Raw genomic sequence first — 24,420 nt, 5'->3', positions numbered from 1 at the left:
TCAGTAAAATGCTCGTAGGAATAAAGAATGTGCATTGTGCTCGGATTATTGATAGGGAAGTGAGTAAGTTGATGGTAACAATCTCTATAACAATCTGTAAAAAAATTGAATAGCTTCAGCTTTGAGTTCTCAATGCGATTATATTTAGTTTTCTGTTAAGATTACATTTTATAGATTTGATTGCCGTTAGCTGCGGCGAAAGTGAATAGCAGGTGACTAACAGGTGAGTATCATGTATTGTTCTTTTACCTCCAAGTTATGTTTCCTTGGTAATATGGAGTTTGTTTGAAGTGTTTGTTGGGTTGGTGGTTTCAGGTGTTTCAGGTACCTAACTGGTGGATAACAGGTGGCTAACAGGTGGATCACAGGTGGTTTACAGGTGGTTAACAGGTGGAACATACAAGCCCATCAACGAAACTTTTGTTGCCCTGGTAACTTGGTGCAAATTTCGAATGATAAGCTTTCAGGTGATCAACAGGTGAATAGCTAGTTCCTAATAATAAATCCGATCGACGAAACTTCCCAGTTATGTTGCCCTGGCAACATAAAACTTAATTTGACTTCCAATTTCGGTTGCCTTGGCTACTTGCAGCGTATTTCAAGTGTTTATTCGATAGGATTTTCATCTTATTCAAAGCCACAGAGGCAAATAGTTGTGCAACGCAGACCAAAATCCAAAAACGCAGTAAATCTATAATGATTTTTGAATAGGAGAAATCCCGACTATCCGTGCTTTTTGGTGAATTTGCTTTTTGCTTAGAGTTTTGGCGAGATGTTCGTGCAAAAGAAGAAGTTGGTGGAGCATGTTCTGGCCATGCGAGCCGAAGGGGGCAGTAGTGATGATGAAGAGGAGGAGGAGGACCAGGGCGACATTTTGCAGGTGCAAATCCCTAATCATCACTAATTACTAGACGTATTGAGTGCTAGTCGTGCTACATAGCCCATATAACCCTATGTTGTTGCCTTAGATTTTATACAAAAGTAACCTAGATTTCCCTAGAAGCCCTTTGACTGATTACGTAATCGCATAACCTGCCATTTGCGAGTGTAAATCGCTCGTAGTTGAGGCCCATGTAATAACTTCCTAATACACCTATATTCATTTCTTTTTAGCTGAGTTACCCTAAATCCACATAAATGCAACTGTAAAGAACTTCACTTCCGTTGCTGCAAAGAGAAAACCTAGTAAATTGTTACGAAATCACCTTTCAACTTATACTGTATAGCATTTAGAGGTCACCACTTTTGATTTTTGCATTACTTTTGGTATTTTATTGTCCTGCTATATGGGTAATGTTGTTGTAGATTTTTGAACGTAGAATCGAATTTTTACTAAGTTTTCTATGTGCCATTTTTTGAAACTAACGAACTTTTGGTCTCTTTCATTTTTGAATTTTGAAAACCGAACATTTTGTAAACACCAAATTGTTTTCCAACATGAAACCAACAATACCCTTTTTTTTTGTACAACCAAAAATATTACCACCACTTCGCACTGCAAAATTTTGATCCTTAAACTATTTTCCGGAAACCAAACGGTTTCGCGAATGTCGCTCCTGACAACACGGAATCGAATATAACGTAAAACTTTTGAAAAATGGACCCCGACGAAGCGCAGCGGAGGCGCGAAGAATGCGAGCGAAAGGCCCGACGTGGGGAGATGGATCCCCGGCTGGAGTTCACCTTCCAGCTGCTGATCGATGCCACGCAGCTGCCCAGGCATCAGCTCATGGACTACATATTCGAAGGGGACATGGTAGGCGCATCACTTGCCACTTGGTATCTTAACTCTTTGTGGTTCCCATTGCCAGCTCGATGAGATCAATCAGCTGTTCCTGCCCAATATGAAGAACAAGCTGCTGTGGTTCTACCAGGAGACGGATGACCCGGAGCCGACGCCAGTGTCCGATCCAAATAAGCCGGGTCCCTCCAGATCCGGCGTAGCTTCCAGTAGCTCCAAGACCCCGCAGGGTAAGTCCTAATTTCCATATGAAACCGTGTCTATGTTTGTTTGTACCCGCCAGGTGGCGCGTCTCCAAGTGGCATGCCACCACCAAAGCACAAGAAGCTGTTCCTTACAGATGGTTGGACCTGTGCCTTCACGGGCGTATGTATCTATATCTTTCGGGTGAATACATCAAAGCAGTTGCCCGAGGAGGGTTTCCAGAAGGATTTGTGAGTAAGCAGCAGTATCCGAGTAGAATGATCACCCAGGATTATTGGATTCTTGCAGGTATTGCGGAGTGATCGATGCCAAGAACATAGGACTAGTGACCTCCATCGAGCGGATTGTGGAGTTCGTGTTCATGCAGGCCCTGGCCTTTCCCAGTCTGGAGGGCGACGAGGAGGACGTGAGCTGTGGGCTCATCAAGGGACAGCTCCTGCCGGGATTGCGATCCTTCTGCAGTGCGCTGCGCGTTTGCGAGCAGGTGTGTGACCATCACAATGTGTTTGCCGATGGCTGCGACATGTTCGAAAAAATCGATGCAGTGGAGGAGGTGAAGGACATGTCGAAGAACCAAGACTTTTGCTCGCAGCTGGAGGAGCGGGTGAACAACTGGACGAAGGGCATACTGAAGATTCTTGGCGAGAGCGAGCAGCTGCGCAAGGAGAACGACCATAGTGGGCCGCAGGACGAGTTGGAGTACTGGAAGAAGCGAGGTGCCCAGTTCTCGCAGCTGCTGGCCCATCTGCAGGACAAGGAGGTGCAGTTCACGCTGCACTGCCTCTTCCTAGCCGGCTCCCGCATCATAAAGCAGTGGAAGGAGACGGACCGGAAGATCACCTTCTGCTACAACGAGGCGCGCGACAACTCCAAGTTCATCCAGGCCATGGAGACGTGCTGCCACTCGCTCTACCTGGACGATCCTGTGAGCATGAAGGAGTCCATCCTGAGCCTGCTGCAAACGGTGCGACTCATCTATAGCGTCTCCCAGTTCTACAATACATCGGAAAGGACATCCGCGCTGATGGTTAAGGTACGATTTGTGGTTAATCCTAATCGTAAGGGGGGGAATCCTAATAAATATTGTACTTCATCACCAGATAACCAACCAAATGATCGAAACATGCAAATCGTACATTACTTGCCGCTGCAAGGAGACTATCTGGTCACAGGATCGCAATGTGATCCGCACCAAGCTGAGCAACTGCATCAAGCTGAATCACATATACCACGAGACCTACTACACGGTTAGGGAACAGCCTTTTCTGCCGAACCAGACGCCTTTTGGATTTTCAGAGAACTTTGTATTCGGTGAGATCATCGCGCTAACTATAAATCACTTTGGAAACTTATCTTGCTGCCACTTTCAGGAAAATTTGATACGTTTTGCGAGAGGCTCTCGAAGATCATTAGCATGTTTAACTTGATTGACGACTACAATCATTTGTTTGAGCGTCGACTGGAGGGACTTCTTCTGGGCGAAGCCCTCGAGGATGCCTCCAACCACTTTGAGGAGGCCAAAAAGGAGGTGACTTCCAGGAAATACGATTACCTCGATCACCGCAACTCAGACTTTAACGTCGATTTTGAGCGATTCATTCACAAAACGAACTCCTTAAAGGACACCATTGCTACGCTGATCGAAAAGGATTTCGACACCGTTTGGGAGACGCCGCAGTGCATCCGATTCCTGGTGCGATTCGAGAAGGTGAGCGAGAAAATTCCACTCACCAAAATGGACGAGAAGTACACGCGTATCCTGCGCTACGTGGAGAAGGAGGTGGACCGCATCCTGAAAACCTTTCGCAAGCAGCGCGATGATCCGCCGCTGGCCAGGAACTTTCCGCCAATTGCCGGAAGGATCCACTGGTGTCGTGCCCTGAGTCTCCACATCACGGAGCTCATGGATGCGGTGATGGAGCACGCGGTGCTGAGCAACTTGCCCATGGCCAAGGATCTGGATGTGCGGTACCACAATGTGCTGGGCGTCCTCCAGGAGTACGAGGACGAGATAGTGTCCATTTGGCTGGATCAGGATGTCAGCGTGGCCGATGCCTGCCTGCTGCAGCCACTGCTGAGCCTCCAGGGCGATAAGCTGTTCGTCAACCTGCACCCCACCATTCCGCTGCTCATTCGGGAGGCCAAGATGCTGGCCAAACTGGACATCGAGCTGCCCATTGTGGCTGCCACGCTGATGAGTCGTCAGCAGTACTTCATCACCATACAGGACTCGCTAAATGTGAGTGGGATAGAACACAATATATGCATTGTGCTGCCAGCTAATCTCTTCCTGCCTCGCAGTGCCTGATTAAAATGTTCCTATCCACCGTGAGAGCTGTGAAGCTGGAGGTTCGTCCTTTGTTCCTGCCGCAGCTGGTGCGTCTCACGGCGATGCTGAAACCAGGATTGCACACCATCAATGTGAGTTGTTCCAACAATGGTCAATGGTTTAATCTTACTAAGTTGTTGTCATCCATGCAGTGGACAAACCAGAACTGGACGGAGTTCTATGAGCGCTGCAAGCAGGCCATTGAGAATTTTGATGTTCTGGTCGCTCGTGTCCATGATATCTACTCCAATCGCATTCTCCACGTGCTGATGTGGATGCAGGATGTCTCTCTGCAAATTTTACCAGCAGGTTGAATGCTTTATTTCCTCAAGTTTATTCACTTGTCTTCTAATTGCACGATGCTTAAAACTTTTCACATTTGTTTGCCGAGCAGACGATGAAATCTGGACAGTTGACGAGTTTCTGGAGCGGAGCGAGGAGGCTTGCCGGTGAGTCTGACTCTGACAAGAGTTCATAAAATTCATTAGGATTTTAAATGCTCCGCAAATGCTCAGCACATTTCAAGTAACTGGGAACATCTTTGGGTGGAGAATTTTTCAACTGTCTGGGAAAGACTTTGGAGTGGGCTTCTTTTAATTTATCGAGCTTGCGTGTTTTGACACAGAATCGTGTATGAATTATAGGTCTACTTATGCCCTTCTATTACAATTGTTCCAGCAAAGCGGCCATCGAACTGAATCGGAAGAGCCAAATGGTGTCCGAGGCGGTGGAGGAGGTGCTCAGCCTGGTGGACAGAGCAACGGCTGCCTTTAAGGAGATAGCCGGCGATGATGTGATTACTTTGTTTGATGGTGAGTCCTGGGAACGGATGGGGTGAGGAGGGAGTAATTAAGCAGTGCCACCCATCGAGCAGCAGCCACTCCAAAAGGGGACAATTCCGGATCCGGAGGACGCAGGCCGGAAGATGGAGGTGGGGGCGGCGGAGCTGCTGCACCCACGACCAGTGGTGGAGGTGGTGGCGGTGGTGGCGGGCAGCAGCAGGACTGGAGCATCCTGTGGTCCTGCTTTGAGAATCCCCTGTCCCTCTTGTCCACCACTGAGAGTCTACCCAAAGGCATGCAGGTAGGGGCAATTAAAAGCAATTACATACAATTAGTCGAAAATGAAGTAGGTTTTTTGCGAAAGGTATTAAGGGTAACTTTATATATTCTTAAATTCACCTGGGAGTGCAAAAGTTGTAGTTCCAAATCCAATTGTAGAGCACAAATCCTTCGGAGTAGAACAGAGAAAGAAATCCCCTGTGGGGGCTCCTTTGTCAACGTGCATTTACTATCCTTCCAGGACATGGTGTGCAATGCGGTGGTGGAGATGCGTCGCTACTACAGCCGCAAGGTGATCGACGTGCTGATCAAGGTGATCCGGGCCGCTCTGGACACCCTCCGGCGTCGGTTCATCGCCGACGAGAACGAGACGGTGTTCAAGAAGCCGGTCTTCGCGCTGCACGCGCAGCTGCAGATACCCCATGTGGTCATCAAGCCGAATCTGGACGAGCTGCAGGACATATTGGTGACGGCGGGCAAGAACATCACGGGCATTGCGAAGGGCGTGGCGCAGTGGAGCAGCGGCAAAGATCCGCCGGTGCGTACCGCCCCACTGAATAGCTTCGCAATGTTCTCCAAAATCTTGTCTTACCAACCGCAGCAAGTTTCGATGACGGTGCAGCCGCGCGTCGGACGCAACCACAACGAGTCCACCGGCGGCGGCAAGAGTCGGCGGCGCAAGATCTACTGTTTGGCCTCCGAGGAGCGGCCCCAGATGCCGCACATGCTGAAGAGCTTCTACTCGGCCATCATGGACAACAAGGAGGTGGCCAAGGCGGTCAATCAGCTGGCCAGCTGCACCAAGAACGTCAAGCCGGAGATTCAAACGTACATCAAGCGCTGGAAGCCATATCACTTCCTCTGGAAGAACGACCGCACCACCCGACAGCTGATGGAGTTCGGCCTGCAAGAGTTCGAGACCACGCTGAGATGCCTTTCGGATCTGGATGCCAATCTGCTCGTGGAGCCGGACATGGAGGTCTTTGGCCAGTGCGTGGCCGTCTACAACGAGAGGCTCAAGTATGGTTTGGCCATTGAGATCAAGTGTAAGTCTATATTAGCTTAGCGCACCCCTTTAAGCCCTTCAAAAACATTACCTACTTTTGGCCTAAATACGTAAGCAATGTGTAACTAGTTACTGCTTTAATAATTTCCCACGAACGCCTGAGAAACTAAAGCCATTCAATGGCAACCAAACGTTAAGACAAACTTCTTCACCGCACTTCTCGATGATATGCTACCATTTTATTAAATCGACTGACAACAAAGCATCGAGTCTTCTCCGGTTAATCAGCCATAAATTTTGGACACCCTCGCGAATTCTTTTGTGTGGTCGAAAGGGAAGCTATTCAAATTGATTGGACTCCAATTAGGCCAACTAATTTGCCTAACCGAATTAGCCGTGCGCAGGCATACCAAAAATAAATTCCCCTCTCGCTTGATGGGGGACTTCATTGGGGAGCCAGAGGACGCGGCAGGATGTGACTGGGTGAAGGCGAATTAACCCACGTCCTGGCCAGGCTGCCTGATTAATGACATCGATATCATTGAGCGGCGCTAAATGGACTTTGGATAAACACTTGGCACCGTTTCTATTTCCAGCCTGTAACCACAAAATCGGACAGGCCATGAAGAAGAAGTACAAGAAGGAGATGGACTACGTCTATGCGGTAATCAACGAGATGGATCGCAAGCTGGACAGGCCCATCCGCGACCTGGACGATGTGCGTATGATTATGGAGACGCTGGGTAAGATTCGGGAGCAGGAGGTGGACATGGAGCTGCGAATCGATCCCATCGAGGTAAGACTGAATCAACATAGTGGTGCGCCAAGCTACTCCTCCTCTTACATACACATATCCGTGGAAATATCATCTCCAGGAAGCCTTCAATGTCCTCACCCGCTACGAGGTGCAGGTGGAGCGGGAGCAATTCGATTTGGTGGACAATTTGCGGGCCACATTTCAGAATCTTTTGGCAGGCGCGCTGCAGGCGCAGGTTAAGCTGCTGGACATGCAGCCGGCATTCCAGGACGATCTGCGCACCAATCTGGACAACTTCAAGCAGGACAAGATCTCCTACGTAACGGAGTACCGCACTGCGGGACCGATGCAGGCCGGACTGACGCCTCGAGAGGCCTCCGACCGGTTGATACTGTTCCAAAATCGATTCGAGGGCATGTGGCGACGCCTACAGACGTACCAAAGTGGCGAGGAACTCTTCGGTCTGCCCCAGACGGACTACCCAGAGCTCGGCCAGATACGCAAGGAGCTGAACCTGCTGCAGAAGTTGTACAAGCTGTACAACGACGTGATCGACCGCGTGAGCAGCTACTACGACATTCCGTGGAACGAGGTGGACATCGAGGAGATCAACAACGAGCTGATGGAGTTCCAGAACCGCTGCCGCAAGCTGCCCAAGGGCCTCAAGGAGTGGCCGGCGTTCCATGCTCTGAAGAAGACCATCGATGACTTCAACGACATGTGTCCGCTACTGGAGTTGATGGCGAATAAAGCCATGAAGCCACGCCACTGGCAACGGATCATGGATGTTACTCGCTACATCTTCGAGTTCGACTCGGAGGGTTTCTCGCTCAAGAACATATTGGAGGCGCCGCTGCTGAAGCACAAGGAGGACATCGAGGACATCTGCATCAGTGCGATGAAGGAGAAGGACATCGAGGCCAAACTGAAGCAGGTCACCAACGAGTGGTCCGTGCACGAGCTGCAGTTCATGAGCTTTAACAATCGCGGCGAGCTGCTGCTCCGGGGCGACACCACGGCGGAGACGATTGGCCAACTGGAGGACAGCCTGATGGTGCTGGGCTCCCTGCTCTCCAACCGCTACAACGCCCCCTTCCGCAAACAGATCCAGCAGTGGGTCTACGACCTGTCCAACTCGAATGAGATCCTGGAGCGATGGCTCCTCGTGCAGAACATGTGGGTCTATCTGGAGGCTGTGTTTGTTGGTGGCGATATCGCGAAGCAACTGCCTAAGGAGGCGAAAAGGTTTTCGAAAATAGACAAATCCTGGCAGAAGATCATGCAGCGGGCCCACGAGACTCCCGGTGTTGTGGCCTGCTGTGTGGGCGATGATCTGCTTAAGCAGCTGCTTCCGCATCTGCAGGAGCAGCTGGAGATTTGCCAGAAATCCTTGAGTGGTTACTTGGAGCGCAAGCGCATGATGTTTCCACGCTTCTTCTTTGTGTCAGATCCTGCCCTGCTAGAGATACTGGGTCAGGCTTCCGATTCGCATACCATACAGAACCACCTCCTCAACATATTCGATAACACCAAATCGGTGAAATTTCACGACGTGGAGTACAACAAGATGATGGCCATCATCAGCAGTGAGGGCGAGATGATCCAGCTGGACAGGGCCATTCGCGCGGAGGGCTCGGTGGAGACCTGGCTAACCCAACTGCTGGTCACGGCCCAGGCCTCGCTGCACTCGATCATCCGCACCGCTTACGCCACCATCAACGATCCCAACTTCACGCTGCTCAGCTTCCTGGAGAAGGCTCCGGCCCAGATCGGACTGCTGGGCATTCAGATGGTGTGGACCCGGGATGCCGAAATGGCCCTGATGCGGGGACGCGAGCGTAAGGTCATGATGGAGACCAACAACAAGTTCCTGGAGATGCTCAACACCCTCATCGACCAGACCACGCGCAATCTCACCAAGAGGGAGCGCACTAATTTCGAGACCCTGATTACGATCCATGTGCATCAGCGCGATATCTTCGATATCCTGGTGGGTTTCCTTGGCTGGTTATTATGAGTTCTAATATGGAAGGCGGTGTATTTATAATCTTCTTGTATCAACCCATATACTTTGAACTTTAGTGCCGCATGAACATCAAGTCAGCCAACGACTTTGAGTGGCTCAAGCAGTGTCGCTTTTACTTCAAGGAGGACTTGGACAAAACTTGGATTTCGGTTACGGATGTCACATTCACCTATCAGAACGAGTATCTGGGATGCACGGATCGCTTGGTTATCACACCGCTAACAGATCGGTAACATATACATTAATTGATATTTGGGGGAATTTGGAATTATTTGGGGGTTGAGTTTATGGGCTATGTATTTACAAATATTACGTATACGACACATGGCCGCATTATGCAAAAGTTGCCCTTTAAAAAGAGTTTGCTATTGATTCACCAGTAACTTCGCCAGGGCTTATTTTGTCGGTATATTTAAGCCTGGTTATATTTAGCCTTGTTTAATACTCTGCTACATTGTAAAAATTATAAATATTGCGTATACGACTCGTGGGCCACTGGAATGCTTCTGCCCAAATAAGTTTGCCAGCTAGTTCGAAAATTCTATCTTTCCACCCACGTGCCATAGGCTTGCAAGTAATTCTTAAGCAATAATTATAAGAGCTGTATTTAATTTGTATTCGCGGCATTATTCTGACCGCTCTTTCAATGATAAACTTTCGCATTGCTCGAATTCCTGAATGGGAGCCGCCTGCACGTGCTCCGCACATTCCTCGTGGCCGTTTCAGTGGCCAAGGAGGAGGTCGAGGAGCAGGATGCGGAGGTGGTGTATACCACCTTGGAATGCCGCTGCATAAACAGAAGCCCGCCGGTGGCAAACAAGCGTTTTGGGGGCACTTAAAGGCGCTTTAAGTCAATGGCGGAGACGGAGGAACCCCATCCTGTGCCCTCCACCAACTCCGCACCGTGGCAGAGCGGAAGACGAACTAACTGTGGAACCGGGACGACGTTGACATGCCCGTAAAGATAAATTTCACTTAGCGGAGCATAAATAAACTTTTGACAGCAGCTAGTCTGGGCCAAACTGGGGGAATCTGCAAAGTGGCGCTATTTTCCCAGAAGGCATCTCTGCTGCCAGCTGCTTTGCATTCGCTTCTTGATCTCGGCTTGTAGATTTCCTACCATTCGTCTGACGTCAGCGGGCATTAGGACTTCCTTTGATATTCCGAAGCGTGCCTTTTTTGTCTGCCATGTCGTTTAATTGTCTGCGGCGTGCGCATCCGCACTTTCCTTTCTCTCCATTCCAAACACCGACACCAAACCCCAAACCCCAAAACCCCAAAAGATGTTACATAACTCTGGCCCAGGCACTCACCTTGTCCATGGGCGGAGCTCCATGCGGTCCAGCCGGCACGGGAAAAACGGAGACCGTCAAGGATATGGGCAAGACACTGGCCAAGTATGTGGTCGTCTTTAATTGCTCCGATCAAATGGATTACAGGTGGGTTAACTAGATTCTTGAAAGAAGAACTAAAGACTATCAATAACAATGAGGAGTACCCTTTGCCTAACTAAGTGTAAGCCATTAATTCAATTATTTCATTGCTTCCATCTTTCCAGAGGTTTGGGTCGCATCTATAAGGGATTGGCCCAATCCGGCAGCTGGGGATGCTTCGACGAGTTCAATCGCATCGAACTTCCGGTCTTATCCGTGGCCGCCCAACAAGTGGCCGTCGTCCTGACCGCCAAAAAGGAGAAGAGAAAGACCTTCCTCTTCACCGACGGCGATACGATTGAAATGAATCCCGAATTCGGCATCTTCATAACTATGGTAACGTGTGATTTTATTTCTTAAACTCTAAGTCGCACTGACAAGGTCGCGTTGGTTAAACATCCACATAGCTTTATTACCTCCTAACTGCCACGGCAACATTTTTTGTAAATGAAATATTTTTTCTATCGATTGGTCAAAAATCTTTTTGCCACACCTAGTCTAACAAACCGCCCAAAACTGCTATGCCCACTAAAGAAATTCAAAAAAATTGTAAAATGTCCTAGTGCTGAAGGTCCAAACTCCATAACTCAACTTATCTTAATCGGATTTTGAAGTGGCATACCTCTAAATGTTTCTGACGCAATTCTCTAAAAATCTGCATTCAAATTTAGTAATTAATTTTTTATTAATTTTTTTGATGTTATGATGTTGTAGAAATTGAAATTTCTCCTTTGTACTTCCACTAGCTGAGTAACGGGTATCTGATAGTCAGGCAACTCTACTATAGCATTCTATATTGTTTTTCTTAAATTCAATTTGCCGCAGGATAAAGTGCAAATAGCTTGGCGCCAAAGAGGAGCGAGTGCAGCTCCAGTGTATATTAAACTAATTGTATACACTTTCAATTTGTTGAATGGGCGATTTTAGTTAACGAACTAGTTTCATCGAGTGACGTGATTTCCTTGATTATAAGGAACATAGTTTCTTTGAAATGAAATTAATGCTAACATAAGTGCCCTAGAAAAGTTTTAACCGCTGGACCAATAATCTTCAGGAATTCAAGGAAGTTTTTTTTTCGATTTAAAGGAATTTACTTTAAAGAGCATTGTTATCTTGTCCTTCCATCCACCCATTAAGGACCTTTAAAATGTATCCGAAAATGGAAGTGACGGCCTCCTCACGCACATAATTCCACGTTATTAGTCATGTACAATTTCTCTCAACCGAAGCCATAATAAAATTTACTGAGCACATACGAAATTTCGTGGCGCGGCTAAAAGCGGCCCAAAACCAATAACCAAACTGGGCGGGGGCGAGGGCAAATAAGGCCAAAAAAAAAAGGAGACTCGAGTCTCTGGAGTATTTGCACTTTTGGCGGGGGCATGACTCGATTAATGTGGCGGCTGCCACATGGTAGCCCAAATCCGACTCCAGGCGAAAGAGCAACTTTAAGTTGTTGTGCAGACATTGCGGAACTTTGCGTAGTTTAATCACAAGTGACGGTAACTATGATCGGGTAATGCGATTAGCGTTAACACGGCGACGCGCCGCCTCGCGAATAATGGCGTATGTCAATCAACGCCACCTCATCCAAATCCCCACCAGCAGCATAGCAGCATCCCCTGCTCAGTAGGCGCATCCGGTTCGAGGGAATGATCCTTTGAAGGCTTTGGCTCAGTTTTAATTTGCGCATTGAGTTATTATGCTCATTTATATAACAATTTCAGCCAGAGCATTTTATTTTTAATGAGCCATTATGTGACAGACCGAATTGGGTCGCACACGATTACGGGGACATAGACAAATGGACTCTGGCCCGGAGACCGGAGACCGGAACGAGTTTAATGACGAATCTCTATCCCTTTGTTGTGGTTACCAGCTTGTGTCCTCCTGCCGCTGCCCTGTACATTTCTATCTTTGGGCACAGGTCAATATTTGCAGTCGTGGCTTTAATTCAAATAAACTAGACTTGCGGCAGACCCTATTTTTGGGTCCAACTGTTGAGGAAGTGGCTAATTTGGTTGTGGGTCGATTTTCGCTTCTCTCCAATTCATTAGATGGTTAAGGCAGATAAGTATTGAGGTTCTAGGAAAGCATTGTTAGCTATGGTTATAAATATTCTGTTGCATTTACTAACCTTATTGGTTACTTGGGTTAAATAATTTATATTTCAAATTGCAATGTTACTTTTTAGAATCCAGGATATGCTGGTCGCAAGGAATTGCCCGAGAATTTGAAAATACAATTCCGTACGGTGGCAATGATGGTGCCAGACAGACAGATAATCATACGAGTTAAGCTGGCCAGTTGCGGGTTCCTGGAAAACATTACGCTGGCCAGGAAGTTCTACACCCTGTACAAGTTGTGCGAGGAGCAGCTTACCAAACAGGTGCACTACGACTTCGGACTGAGGAACATCCTGTCCGTCCTGCGGACACTGGGAGCTGCCAAGCGAAGGAACTCCAAGGACACCGAGAGCACCATTGTGATGCGGGTGCTGCGCGACATGAATCTCTCCAAGCTGATCGACGACGATGAGCCACTTTTCATGTCCTTGGTCTCGGACTTGTTTCCCAATCAGGTGAACCTTTTATAATATATCATTTGCACTACATTTAGTGTAATATTCCGCTTATAGACGCTGGAAAAAACTAATTACCCAGAGCTGGAGGCAGCGATTCTCCAGCAAACGGACGAAGCCAGTCTGGTGTACCATCCCCCGTGGGTGCTGAAACTCATCCAGCTGTACGAAACCCAAAATGTTCGCCACGGCATCATGACCCTGGGGCCAAGTGGAGCTGGCAAGACCACCTGCATCCACACCCTGATGAAGGCCATGACCCAGATGGGCGACAATCATCGCGAGATGCGTATGAACCCCAAGGCCATCACGGCTGCCCAAATGTTTGGACGCCTCGATGTGGCCACCAATGATTGGACGGATGGCATATTCTCGGCACTGTGGCGGAAGACGCTGAAGCTGAAGGCGGGCGAGCACGTATGGTTGGTTCTGGACGGACCGGTGGACAGTATTTGGATAGAGAATCTGAACTCGGTGCTAGACGACAACAAAACGCTAACCCTGGCCAATGGCGATCGTCTCACCATGGCGCCAAGCGTGAAGATCATATTCGAGCCGCACAACATTGACAATGCATCGCCAGCCACCGTATCCCGCAATGGAATGGTCTACATGAGTTCCTCTGGCCTGGACTCCCGACCAAGTAAGTCACCTATTCTCTATCTGAGCACCACATCTATCAACCAACTTGACTTCTCCAATGATCAGTTGTTCAGGCCTGGTTGAAAAACCGTGCGCCAGGAGAGAAGTCCACGTTCTCGGATCTGTTCGATCAGACCTTTGTGGAGGTCTACAACTGGGGAGTGCAGATGGTGAAGCTGCAGATGCCCGTGCTGCAGTGCAACATTGTCCAGCAGATGCTGTTCATCCTGGAGGGCTTGATACCCGTCAAAAAGGAGGACGAACAGGCCGTGAGCCTGTCCAGCAAGGAGAGCCACGATGGTAAGTGTAAATAACCAAGCATGTAACCCATATTGAAGCCCAAAGCGAGCGGTTCGATAAAATGAGCAAACCCCAAGCGAATCCCGAACCAAATCCATCCAAAATGATCCAAATGATTTCAGCGAATAAACGTTTAGAGCATCAAAAACAAGTCGAAGAGGCACGACGGCAATCGATTGGCAGTCAGATTGTCGGTAAAGTATATCCTATATCCCTTAATAAGTTGCTAACTAACCAAATGAGCAATACTCGTACTAATCGTAGAGCTGACCGCCTAGCTAACACGCCAAATGCTTCTGTGTGTGTATACTTATCCTATATAAATGTAACTTTCAGTTGGGATCCTGGGCGATCCCAACCGATCGTCCTTCTAATCCTTCCTTTCGTAGTTGTGATTCTGTGCTCGTCCCCTCGTAATTGTACTTATCTGTGTAAATAGTTGTGTGTGTTGTCCAGCAGTTTTAGTTTTTAAATCGTCGTTTCAAATAGAGTGGTAGTGGAGTTGTCATAGAATTCTCGACATAATCTCGGGAGCTTAGAAATGTCCTTGTTTTGTTGAATACCCAAAGTAAGCTAATGAATTTGCAGTAGAGCCCCAAGAGAGACTTCTGTGACACTCCTGAATGTGACTGATTCGCATCCAATGTGCATGCCCTAACCGCATACTTACTTGCCCCCACAGAGGACCTCCCTCCGGAGACGTCGATCGAGGAGAAGGAGGACACCTGCACCCCAGAACACTTGCACCGCTTGTACATCTTCGCGCTCGCCTGGGGCCTGGGCGGTTACCTCTCCACTAGCGACCGCCTGAGAATGAACCTCTTTGTGAAAGAATCCTTCCCGCAGCTGGACTACCCGAAGGGTAGTGCCCACGAGAACACAATATTTGACTTCTTCGTTTCTCCAGCGGGCGTGTGGCAGTCGTGGAAGACGCTCGTCACCCCCTATATGTATCCGGAGCTTTCCACACCAGACTATCTAAGCATTCTGGTGCCCATCGTGGATAATGTGCGCATCGACTACCTGATCGGCACCATTGCCAATCAGGAGCGCGCCGTGATGGTGATTGGCGAACAGGGCACGGGCAAGACGGTGATCATGAAGAACTTCATGAAGAAGATGAACGTTGAGTCGTATATGGGCCGGTCCTTTAACTTCTCATCGGCCACCAGTCCGTATCAGTTTCAGCGCACAATTGAGAGCTATGTGGAGAAGCGTGTTGGTGTCACCTTCGGGCCACCCGGTGGCCGGAAATTGATTGTCTTCATCGATGACATCAATTTGCCCGAGATCAATGAGTGGGGCGATCAAATAACCAACGAAATTGTGCGCCAATCCATGGACATGAAGGGCTTCTATAGTTTGGAGAAGCCCGGTGACTTCACCACCATCGTGGATGTCCAATATGTGGCGGCCATGGGCCTGCCCGGCGGCGGACGCAACGACATCCCATCCCGTCTAAAGCGCCAATTCTGTGTGTTCAATTGCAACATTCCCGACAACGACTCCATCGATAAGATCTTCCGCGTTATCGGTGAGGGTCACTACAATGCCAAGCGCGGCTTTGTGCCCGAGATCCGCAGTCTGGTCAAGAAGCTGATCGTCGTCACCCGCCATCTGTGGCAGCGCACGCGCGAGAAGCTACTGCCCACTCCGGCCAAGTTCCACTACGTGTTTAGTCTGCGCGATTTGTCGCGCATCTGGCAGGGCATGGTTGGCACCTTATCCACGGTGATCACTTCCGAAAGTGTCCTCATGGCATTGTGGAAGCACGAGTGCACGCGAGTATTCGCCGATCGCTTCACCACGTTCCAGGACAAGGAGTGGTTCGGCTCAGAGCTGGCATGTCTCGTGCGCGAGGAGCTGGGCGACTCCCACTCCCAGATGATCCTGCCGAATCCGGTGTTCGTTGATTTCATGCGCGACGCCCCCGAGCCGACTGGCGAGGAGGGCGAGGACACCGACATGGAGCTGCCCAAGGTAGGTCTACTTAATCCCATAAGTATTACCATGTTCATTAAAGTTAGCTACCGAAGTAGTCTTTTCCCGCTTGACCAATGCCTAGATACTAACCAGTTGTCATCAATCTACTCTACTTGCTCCCAAGGTTTACGAGCCGGTCCACTCACATGAAGTGCTCCGCGAGCGTCTCGTCATGTTCCTCGCCCAGTTTAATGAAATGGTGCGAGGGTCGGGAATGGATTTGGTGTTCTTCCCGGATGCAATGCTGCATCTGGTGAAGATCTCCCGCATCATTCGGCATCCGAGGGGATCCGTTATGCTTGTCGGGGTCGGCGGTTCTGGAAAACAGTCGCTAACGAAATTGGCATCGTTCATAGCCGGCTACAAGACATTCCAAATTGCGTTGACGCGTTCGTACAACGTGGCCAATTTTCTTGAGGATCTAAAGCTGCTCTACCGCACCTGCGGCGTTCAGGGCAAGGGCACAACCTTTCTCTTCACCGACATGGATATCAAGGAGGAAGGTTTCCTCGAGTATCTAAACAACATACTCTCGAGCGGCGTTATATCAAATTTATTCTCGCGCGATGAGCAGGCCGAAATCGTGCAGGAGCTAACGCCGGTCATGAAACGCGAGAATCAACGCAAAACAGCGACCCCGGAAAGTGTGATGGACTTCTTTTTGGCGCGCACCTGTACCAATCTGCATGTGGCCTTCTGCTTCTCGCCCGTGGGCGAGACGTTCCGGTCCAGGGTGCAGCGCTTCCCCGCCTTGGTCTCCGGCTGCACCATTGACTGGCTGCATCCGTGGCCCAAGGATGCATTGGTCTCGGTTGCCCGACACTTTCTGAGCCACTTCGAGATCGAGTGCACACCGGCCGTCAAGGAGGAGCTGGTCAATGCCCTCGGCTCCATACAGGACATCGTTGCGGAAACGTCGCAGGAGTACTTCCAGCGATTCCGCCGCGCAACGCACGTGACACCCAAATCTTATCTGAACTTCATTGCCGGCTACAAGAATATCTATCAAATGAAGCAGCAAGAGCTGCGCGATGGTGTGGAGAAGATGGATACGGGCTTGGAGAAACTGAAAGAGGCCTCCGCCTCGGTTGAGATCCTCAAGAAGGATCTAGTGGTAATGGAAGAGGAGCTTGTAGAAGCCTCAAAGAACGCGGAATCAGTGCTAGTGGAGGTGACGGAGCGCGCGATGCAAGCGGAGATCGTCAAGAACCAGGTGCTCATCGTGAAGGACAAGGCCGAGGCCCTGGTGGCCTGCATCGCCCACGAGAAGGCGCTGGCCGAGGAGAAGCTGGAGGCCGCCAAGCCGGCTCTCGAGGAGGCGGAGAACGCCCTGAACACCATCAAGCCGGCCCACATCGCCACAGTGCGCAAGCTGGGCCGTCCGCCGCACCTGATCATGCGGATCATGGACTGCGTCCTGATCCTGTTCAAGCGGAAGCTGCATCCGTGCATTCCCGACGCGGGCACACCGTGCCCGAAGCCTTCGTGGCAGGAATCCCTAAAGGTTTGCACAAGGAGGCTAGTCTAAATGGTAGTATGATCCAGGAGCAATGCTCCTCTAGGATCCCACATCTTCCTCCACTGCTTAATCTGTAACTCATTTCCCAACTTGCTACTTTATTTTTTGTTAAGCCATTAAACATTGATTTATTTAATATTTAAGGGTTACATGTGCAGACTTCATTAGCGCAGCCCCCATAAGTATGCAATTAGTTCTATAAAACCCAAAGGTCTTTTGTATAGTGCTAGATCATAGTCGGTTGAGTCGACTATAGCGCTCTTACTCCATTCCCAGATGATGGCCAGTGCCACCTTCCTGCTGCAGCTGCAAAACTATCCCAAGGATACCATCAACGACGAGATGATCGATTTGCTGCAGCCGTACTTCCGCATGGAGGACTACAACATGGACATGGCGCGTCGAGTGTGCGGCGACGTGGCTGGCTTGCTGTCCTGGACCAAGGCCATGTCCTTCTTCCACAGCGTCAACAAGGAGGTGCTGCCGTTGAAGGCAAATCTCACCATGCAGGAAGCGAGACTAAAGGTGAAATTGTTCTCCCCGAGGAGTCCCACTACTATATAAAGTACCCGACTTACCTCTCTAAACTTGCAGCTCGCTATGGACGACTTGGCGGGTGCCGAGGAGCAGCTGCGGGAGCGCGAGGAAGCCCTCCAGGCTGTCAAGGATCAGTACGACAAGGCTGTGGGCGAGAAACAGAGGCTGACGGATGCGGCCAACGTTTGCCTGCGCAAGATGACCGCGGCCACGGCCCTGATCAATGGATTGTCGGATGAGAAGCACCGCTGGACCAACCAGAGCAAGGAGTTCAAGATACAGCTGGGCAAGCTGGTGGGCGATGTCCTGTTGGCCACCGGCTTTCTCTCCTACTGCGGACCCTACAACCAGGAATTCAGGGCCAATCTGATCAAGACCTGGATGGGCATACTGAAGCAGAAGAACATACCCTTCACCACCGGATTGAACATAATCAACATGCTGGTGGACTCATCGACAGTGTCGGAATGGACGCTACAGGGCTTGCCCAACGATGAGTTGTCGGTGCAGAATGCCCTGATAGCTACCAAGTCGAGCAGTTACCCACTGCTGGTGGATCCGCAGACGCAGGGCAAGATCTGGATCAAGTGCAAGGAGGATCGCAACGAGCTGCAAATCACCTCCCTGAACCACAAGTACTTCCGCACCCATCTCGAGGACTCGCTGTCGCTGGGCAGGCCACTGCTGATCGAGGATGTGGGCATTGACCTGGATCCGGTGATTGACAATGTGCTGGAGAAGAACTTCATCAAGTCGGGCAGCATAGAAAAGGTGTTGGTGGGCGACAAGGAGTGCGATGTGATGCCGGGCTTTATGCTCTACATCACCACGAAACTGCCCAATCCAGCCTTTAGTCCGGAGGTCAGTGCCAAGACCTCGATCATTGACTTTACGGTCACCATGCGGGGGCTTGAGGACCAGCTTCTGGGTCGCGTCATCCTCATGGAGAAGTCCGATTTAGAGGCGGAGAGGGTGGCCCTCTTTGAGACGGTCATGCAGAACCAGCGGAATATGAAGGAGCTGGAGGCGAATCTCCTGCTCCGACTGAGCTCATCCCAGGGCTCCCTGGTGGATGATGAAGCTCTAATTGAAGTGCTGCGGGTCACGAAGACCACTGCGGAGGAGGTCAACCAGAAGCTGAAGATCTCCGAGGTCACGGAGCGCAAGATCATGAAGGCGCGCGAGGAGTTCCGGGCGGTGGCCAAACGGGGATCGATCCTCTACTTCCTGATCGTCGAAATGAGCAATGTAAATGCCATGTACCAGAACTCGCTGAAACAGTTCCTGGTCATCTTCAACCATTCCATCACCAAGTCAACCAAGTCCAGCGTCACCGAGGAGCGGATTAACATCATTTTGCGGTACTTGACCTACGAGGTGTACAAGTTCACCAATCGCAGTCTTTACGAGAGGCACAAACAGTTGTTCACCTTGATGCTGGCCATCAAGATCGATTACCACAATGGAAACATCAGCCACGAGGAGTTCCTGACCTTCATCAAGGGCGGTGCCTCGTTGGATCTGAATGCCGTCACCCCAAAGCCCTTCCGCTGGATCCTGGACATTACCTGGCTGAATCTGGTGGAGATCAGCAAGCTGGAAACCTTCTCCACGGTCCTCCAGGTGATCGAGCTGAACGAGCGGGATTGGCGCTGCTGGTACGAGTGCGAGAAGCCGGAGAACGAGGAGATCCCCTGCGGATACAATGCCATCCTGGATGGCTTCCGGAAGCTGCTGCTCATCCGGTCATGGTGTCCCGATCGCACCATTTCACAGGCGAAGAAGTACATAGAAGGTGGGATAAATGATGGTACTTTACATCTTTATGTTATCGATTTAATAATGTTTATTAAGAATCTCTGGGACCGGAGTATAGCGAAATGCAAATCCTTGATTTGGAAGAAATGTGGTAAGCTATAGAACTGGGATTGATATATCAATAATATTACCATGCGTCTGAGACATAGACATTTTACAGCCTCCATGGACACATAAACCAGTTTGTAGTGGACAGATATTATACTGTGGATTTATTTATAGGCTGGAGTCCGAACCTCGTACTCCATTTGTGTGCCTGCTGTCCATTGGATCGGATCCGACCACCCAAATTGGAGCTCTGGCGAAGCAAAAGAGCATAGGTGAGCCGTGCATATAGAGCAACATACTCGTATATAGTTGAAAATATGCCAGCACTTATTTGTATAATCGCCCGCAGTTCTGAAATCCGTGTCGATGGGCCAGGGGCAGGAGTACCACGCACGCAAGATGATAATCGAATCGATGGCCATCGGTGGATGGGTGCTGCTCCAGAACGTGCACCTGTCGCTGCCCTTCTGCTCCGAGATAATCGACATGCTGGTGGAGAGCGAGCACATAGACGACTCCTTCCGCATGTGGGTGACGACGGAGCCGCACAACGAGTTCCCCATTGGCCTGCTGCAGATGGCTCTCAAATTCACCAACGAACCCCCGCAGGGAATACGTGCCAGTCTAAAGCGGAGCTACCAGGTGGGCAAATATGTGGAGGCTTGCTTAATATTTAATTTTCAATCGTTTTTCTTTCGGCTGCTTGGGCTGCTCCACCCCCACCAGTCGTTCACCCAGGACTTCCTCGACTACACCTCGGCGAGCCAGTGGCCCCCGCTGCTCTACACGGTGGCCTTCCTCCACACCATCGTCCAGGAGCGGCGCAAGTTCGGTCCGCTCGGCTGGAACATACCCTACGAGTTCAACCAGGCCGATTTCGCGGCCAGCGTCCAGTTCATCCAGAACCACCTGGACGAGATGGATCCCAAGAAGGGCGTCTCTTGGCAGACCCTGGTCTACATGATTGGCGAGGTTCAGTACGGCGGTCGGGTGACCGATGACTTTGACAAGAGATTGCTCACCACATTCACATCGGTGTGGTTCTGTGAGCCACTGCTGTCCAATTCCTTCGAGTTCTACAAGGGCTACAAGGTGCCGGGCACGAAGAGTCTGCAAGGATTCATCGATTATATCAACAGTTTGCCCGCCTACGACACGCCCGAGGTGTTTGGCCTGCACTCCAATGCCGACATCACGTACCAAATAAACTCGGCCAAAGGTGAGTGGCGGGTTGTGATTCCCTGGTATCGGAAACCTCACATTTAATGGACACCGATGCACGGGGTCATAAATTATCGATGCGCTTAATTTAATGCAAAGCCCTGTTGCATAATCAATTCGGGCATGGGCGAGCTGAATGTGTGAAATCAATAAACCGAATATTCGGTGGACTTTTTTTAGAAGCAATCATCAACCCACTCGGGCATTAGCGCATTAGCATATCCGATGGTCTCAGAAATCCTTGATTGTTTACCACTCAATCCCCACCCTACCCGCAGGCATCCTCGACACCATCCTGAGTGTCCAGCCCAAGGAGGGCGGCGGAGGCGGCGGCGAGACCCGGGAGAGCATCGTCTACCAACTGGCGGACGACATGCTCCGCAAACTGCCCGCCCAGTACAACGCCTACGAGGTGCGGGAGAACCTGACCCGGATGGGCATACTCCTGCCCATGAACATTTTCCTCAGGCAAGTGACCCCCACGATGATGGCCACCATCACGGTAATAAGGGGTATTTAATTGCAGGCAGGAAATCGATCGGATGCAAAGGGTCATTAAACGCGTCCACACCTGCCTCTGCGACCTCAAGCTGGCGATTGATGGCACCATTGTGATGAGTCCCGCCCTCAAGGAGTCACTCGATGCCATGTACGATGCCCGCATTCCCGAGACCTGGATGAAGGTATGTGCTCTGCGAAATCAGTGAAATCGTGAAATTGTGAAATAGTTATTTAACCCATTTCCCTAGCCACAACTGTCTACTTTAATCCTCTTTAGTATTTCGCTTTGGGCAAGGCTAAATTCTGTCTACCAAATATGGAAATTTACAATTTTGCTTTTGATTTCTGCCATGGGGAATATAGATTTTTTCGCCGGCCTTTTATGTTTCAATACTGGTAAATTATGCGCGAAAGCGTTTGACGCCCCAAAGCTTAGTAATCACATTCAGTTACCTGCCGAAAATAATGAAAATATCATTAAACAAAGGTTTTCTTTGTTTTTATAAAAGTGTGGTACGTTCTAGAAATGCTAAATTAATTTTCCTGTGTGTGCTGGGTTGTCTGAGAGAAAGCATTCAATAGTATAGACCCAGATATAGCAGCATCAACTATACACATTTAGTAGACCCAGTCTCAGTCGAAACTATTGATAAGATGTCGGAACACAAGTACCACTTGAAGAAGGATGCCACTTTCTATGCGGAAAGGGAATCGCACCAAGATCTATTGACTCGCACCTACGGATTCTTGAAGGCGTCTCGAATGGACACGCCCATCCCGCAGAAGCGTGCATCCATGGATGCGCACACCCTTATGGAGCGATTGCACACCATTAACGACCAGCTCATCCAGGACCAAGAAGACACCGATTCGGACAATTGGTCGACTTTAATGTCCTCGGGGGAGTCGGAGTGCGTCGGAAAGTCGGATTTTGAACTCAAACGCAAGCTCTTCGATGCAGCCGAATTTACCATAACTCGGGGCACCAAGCTAAGTGAGATATTTTGCCCCAAAGAGTCTGGCCTGCAACTGCCACTTGCTGCAAAGGAACATGCGACTTTGGCCTCGTTTGAGGAAATGAAGACCTTCTGTCGCCGAATGAACATCCATTTGGACAGATGAGTCGATGCGAGGATTGCGGAAAATTTGTATATATATATTTTACTTTGCTTACAAATAAAATCTTTCATACTCGTATTTCTTACCTTTATTTTGACCATCACCTTGTCCCTGTGCATTTCAGATATCCTGGGAATCGACTACGCTGGGCTTTTGGTACACCGAGTTGCTCGAGCGCAATGGGCAATTTCGCACTTGGATATCAACGGATAGACCAAAGGTGAGTAGTCATATGCCAATCTATTTAATCTCTTTTAATTCACAGCTTAATTCACTGCCAGGTGTTCTGGATGACCGGCTTCTTTAATCCTCAAGGCTTTCTAACAGCCATGCGACAGGTGAGTCCTAACAAATAAGAGCTGAGTAAGCCGAAATCATATATTGTTGCATAGTTGCCTAACAAGCAAACGGGATAGGAATACCAAACGCACTTGGCCTTAACCAGAAATCGATGTCCTGCGAAAATAGGTCCTTTGTCATACAAATTGTGAGAAGCACTTCCTTTATGCCCATGCGATTGCCATTAAGACGCACATACATACAAGTACATTTGCCCCCCTGCTGATTGACATATCTGATGCCCCACCTCAGAGGTTATTCACCGGCTTTCACTTCCTTTCACTCTTTTGCATATCTGCGGCGGTACTCGAAAATACACTTGTAAATCCCTGGTGACATCGATCCTAGGAGGTGACGCGTGCCCACAAGGGCTGGGCTTTGGACTCGGTGGTGCTGCAGAATCAAATAACGCGCTACAACAGGGAGGACATAACCGAGTATCCCACGGAGGGCGTCTATGTCCACGGATTGTTCCTGGAGGGTAAGCTACGTCCACCGCAGCCGCCTCCCCGCCCTTTCAAGGTCATGAACTTGGCGATTCCGCTTCGCGTTTCGCAGGTGCCTCGCTGGATCGTCGCAGCGGCAAGCTGATTGAGTCCAAGATGAAGGTGCTCTACGAACAGATGCCGGTCATCTATATCTACGCGATAAACACGACGGCCGGCAAGGATCCCAAGTTGTACGAGTGCCCCATCTATCGGAAGCCCCAGCGAACGGACCTTAAGTACGTGGGCTCCATTGACTTCGAGACCGAGTTCAATCCCAAGCACTGGACTCTGCGCGGAGTGGCCCTGCTCTGTGACATCAAGTGAACCCGAAGTGGAAGCCCCCAGCCCATCCATCCATTCAGATCCCTGTTACCAGGTCCAAAACCATTGGCCATTGGCCATTGTTTGCCATCGTGTCAACGGCTGTACGTGAGTGGGGCTCCTAATGGCCCTGTGATAATTATCTTTTTTCGTTGGTTGGACGTTAGAGTTTCGTGGCGTTTCTTGTAATCCGGCGCAAATACAACGTTATTAATTAAGCCCTCGGGTGAGGCAGGGCAAATTGTTTGCACTCGGGAGCCGCAACCAGCACAATTATTAGCTGTTATCCATTTTGGTCGAAGAAAAACCCTTAGAGAGTTAGGCATGTGAGTAGTGAAATCGCAGTGTTTAATAAAGCCTTGGGTACACAAGTGTAAAGCCAATGTTTCGGTATTAACGATTGAGCATGTTGCCAACAGCACGTCCACTCATCCGGCAGTTGATAC

At 49.7% G+C, this 24,420-nt stretch overlaps 2 protein-coding genes across 4 annotated transcripts; both read left to right on the top strand.

Annotated features, from left to right (window-relative positions):
* The first annotated feature begins 577 nt into the window (after positions 1-577).
* Positions 578-24,352, top strand: LOC6552427 (dynein heavy chain 5, axonemal). Of its 3 annotated transcripts, XM_026976307.1 has the most exons (37): positions 578-880; positions 1,619-1,756; positions 1,812-1,971; positions 2,025-2,175; positions 2,234-2,978; positions 3,046-3,256; positions 3,316-4,184; positions 4,247-4,366; positions 4,427-4,583; positions 4,669-4,723; positions 4,953-5,086; positions 5,149-5,357; positions 5,577-5,873; positions 5,937-6,381; positions 6,938-7,137; positions 7,217-9,088; positions 9,181-9,353; positions 10,408-10,563; positions 10,683-10,893; positions 12,752-13,138; positions 13,196-13,781; positions 13,847-14,080; positions 14,203-14,274; positions 14,763-16,060; positions 16,188-17,567; positions 17,859-18,107; positions 18,177-19,914; positions 19,974-20,028; positions 20,160-20,257; positions 20,335-20,627; positions 20,712-21,204; positions 21,485-21,674; positions 21,733-21,889; positions 22,951-23,046; positions 23,108-23,164; positions 23,514-23,646; positions 23,724-24,352. In XM_026976307.1, exons 1-37 carry the CDS (start codon positions 773-775, stop codon positions 23,975-23,977), a joined length of 14,181 nt encoding a protein of 4,726 aa, XP_026832108.1. In that variant the 5' UTR covers positions 578-772; the 3' UTR covers positions 23,978-24,352. The 3 variants fall into 3 exon arrangements, with proteins under 3 accessions (XP_026832108.1, XP_015009991.1, XP_026832107.1); XM_015154505.2 differs by lacking the exon at positions 14,203-14,274; XM_026976306.1 differs by lacking the exon at positions 14,203-14,274 and having other exon boundaries at positions 5,577-6,381.
* On the top strand, positions 22,226-22,944 carry LOC26527102. Its single transcript, XM_015155073.2, has one exon. The coding sequence runs from the start codon at positions 22,362-22,364 to the stop codon at positions 22,827-22,829; it is 468 nt and encodes a 155-aa protein (XP_015010559.1). The 5' UTR covers positions 22,226-22,361; the 3' UTR covers positions 22,830-22,944.
* Positions 24,353-24,420: the final 68 nt, after the last annotated feature.

This window comes from Drosophila erecta, unplaced genomic scaffold (assembly GCF_003286155.1).
Source record: "Drosophila erecta strain 14021-0224.00,06,07 unplaced genomic scaffold, DereRS2 tig00000000-arrow-pilon, whole genome shotgun sequence".
Taxonomy (NCBI): Eukaryota; Metazoa; Arthropoda; class Insecta; order Diptera; family Drosophilidae; genus Drosophila; species Drosophila erecta.
Note: the sequence above shows the minus strand (reverse complement) of the source record. Positions and strands in the feature narration are given on the sequence as shown.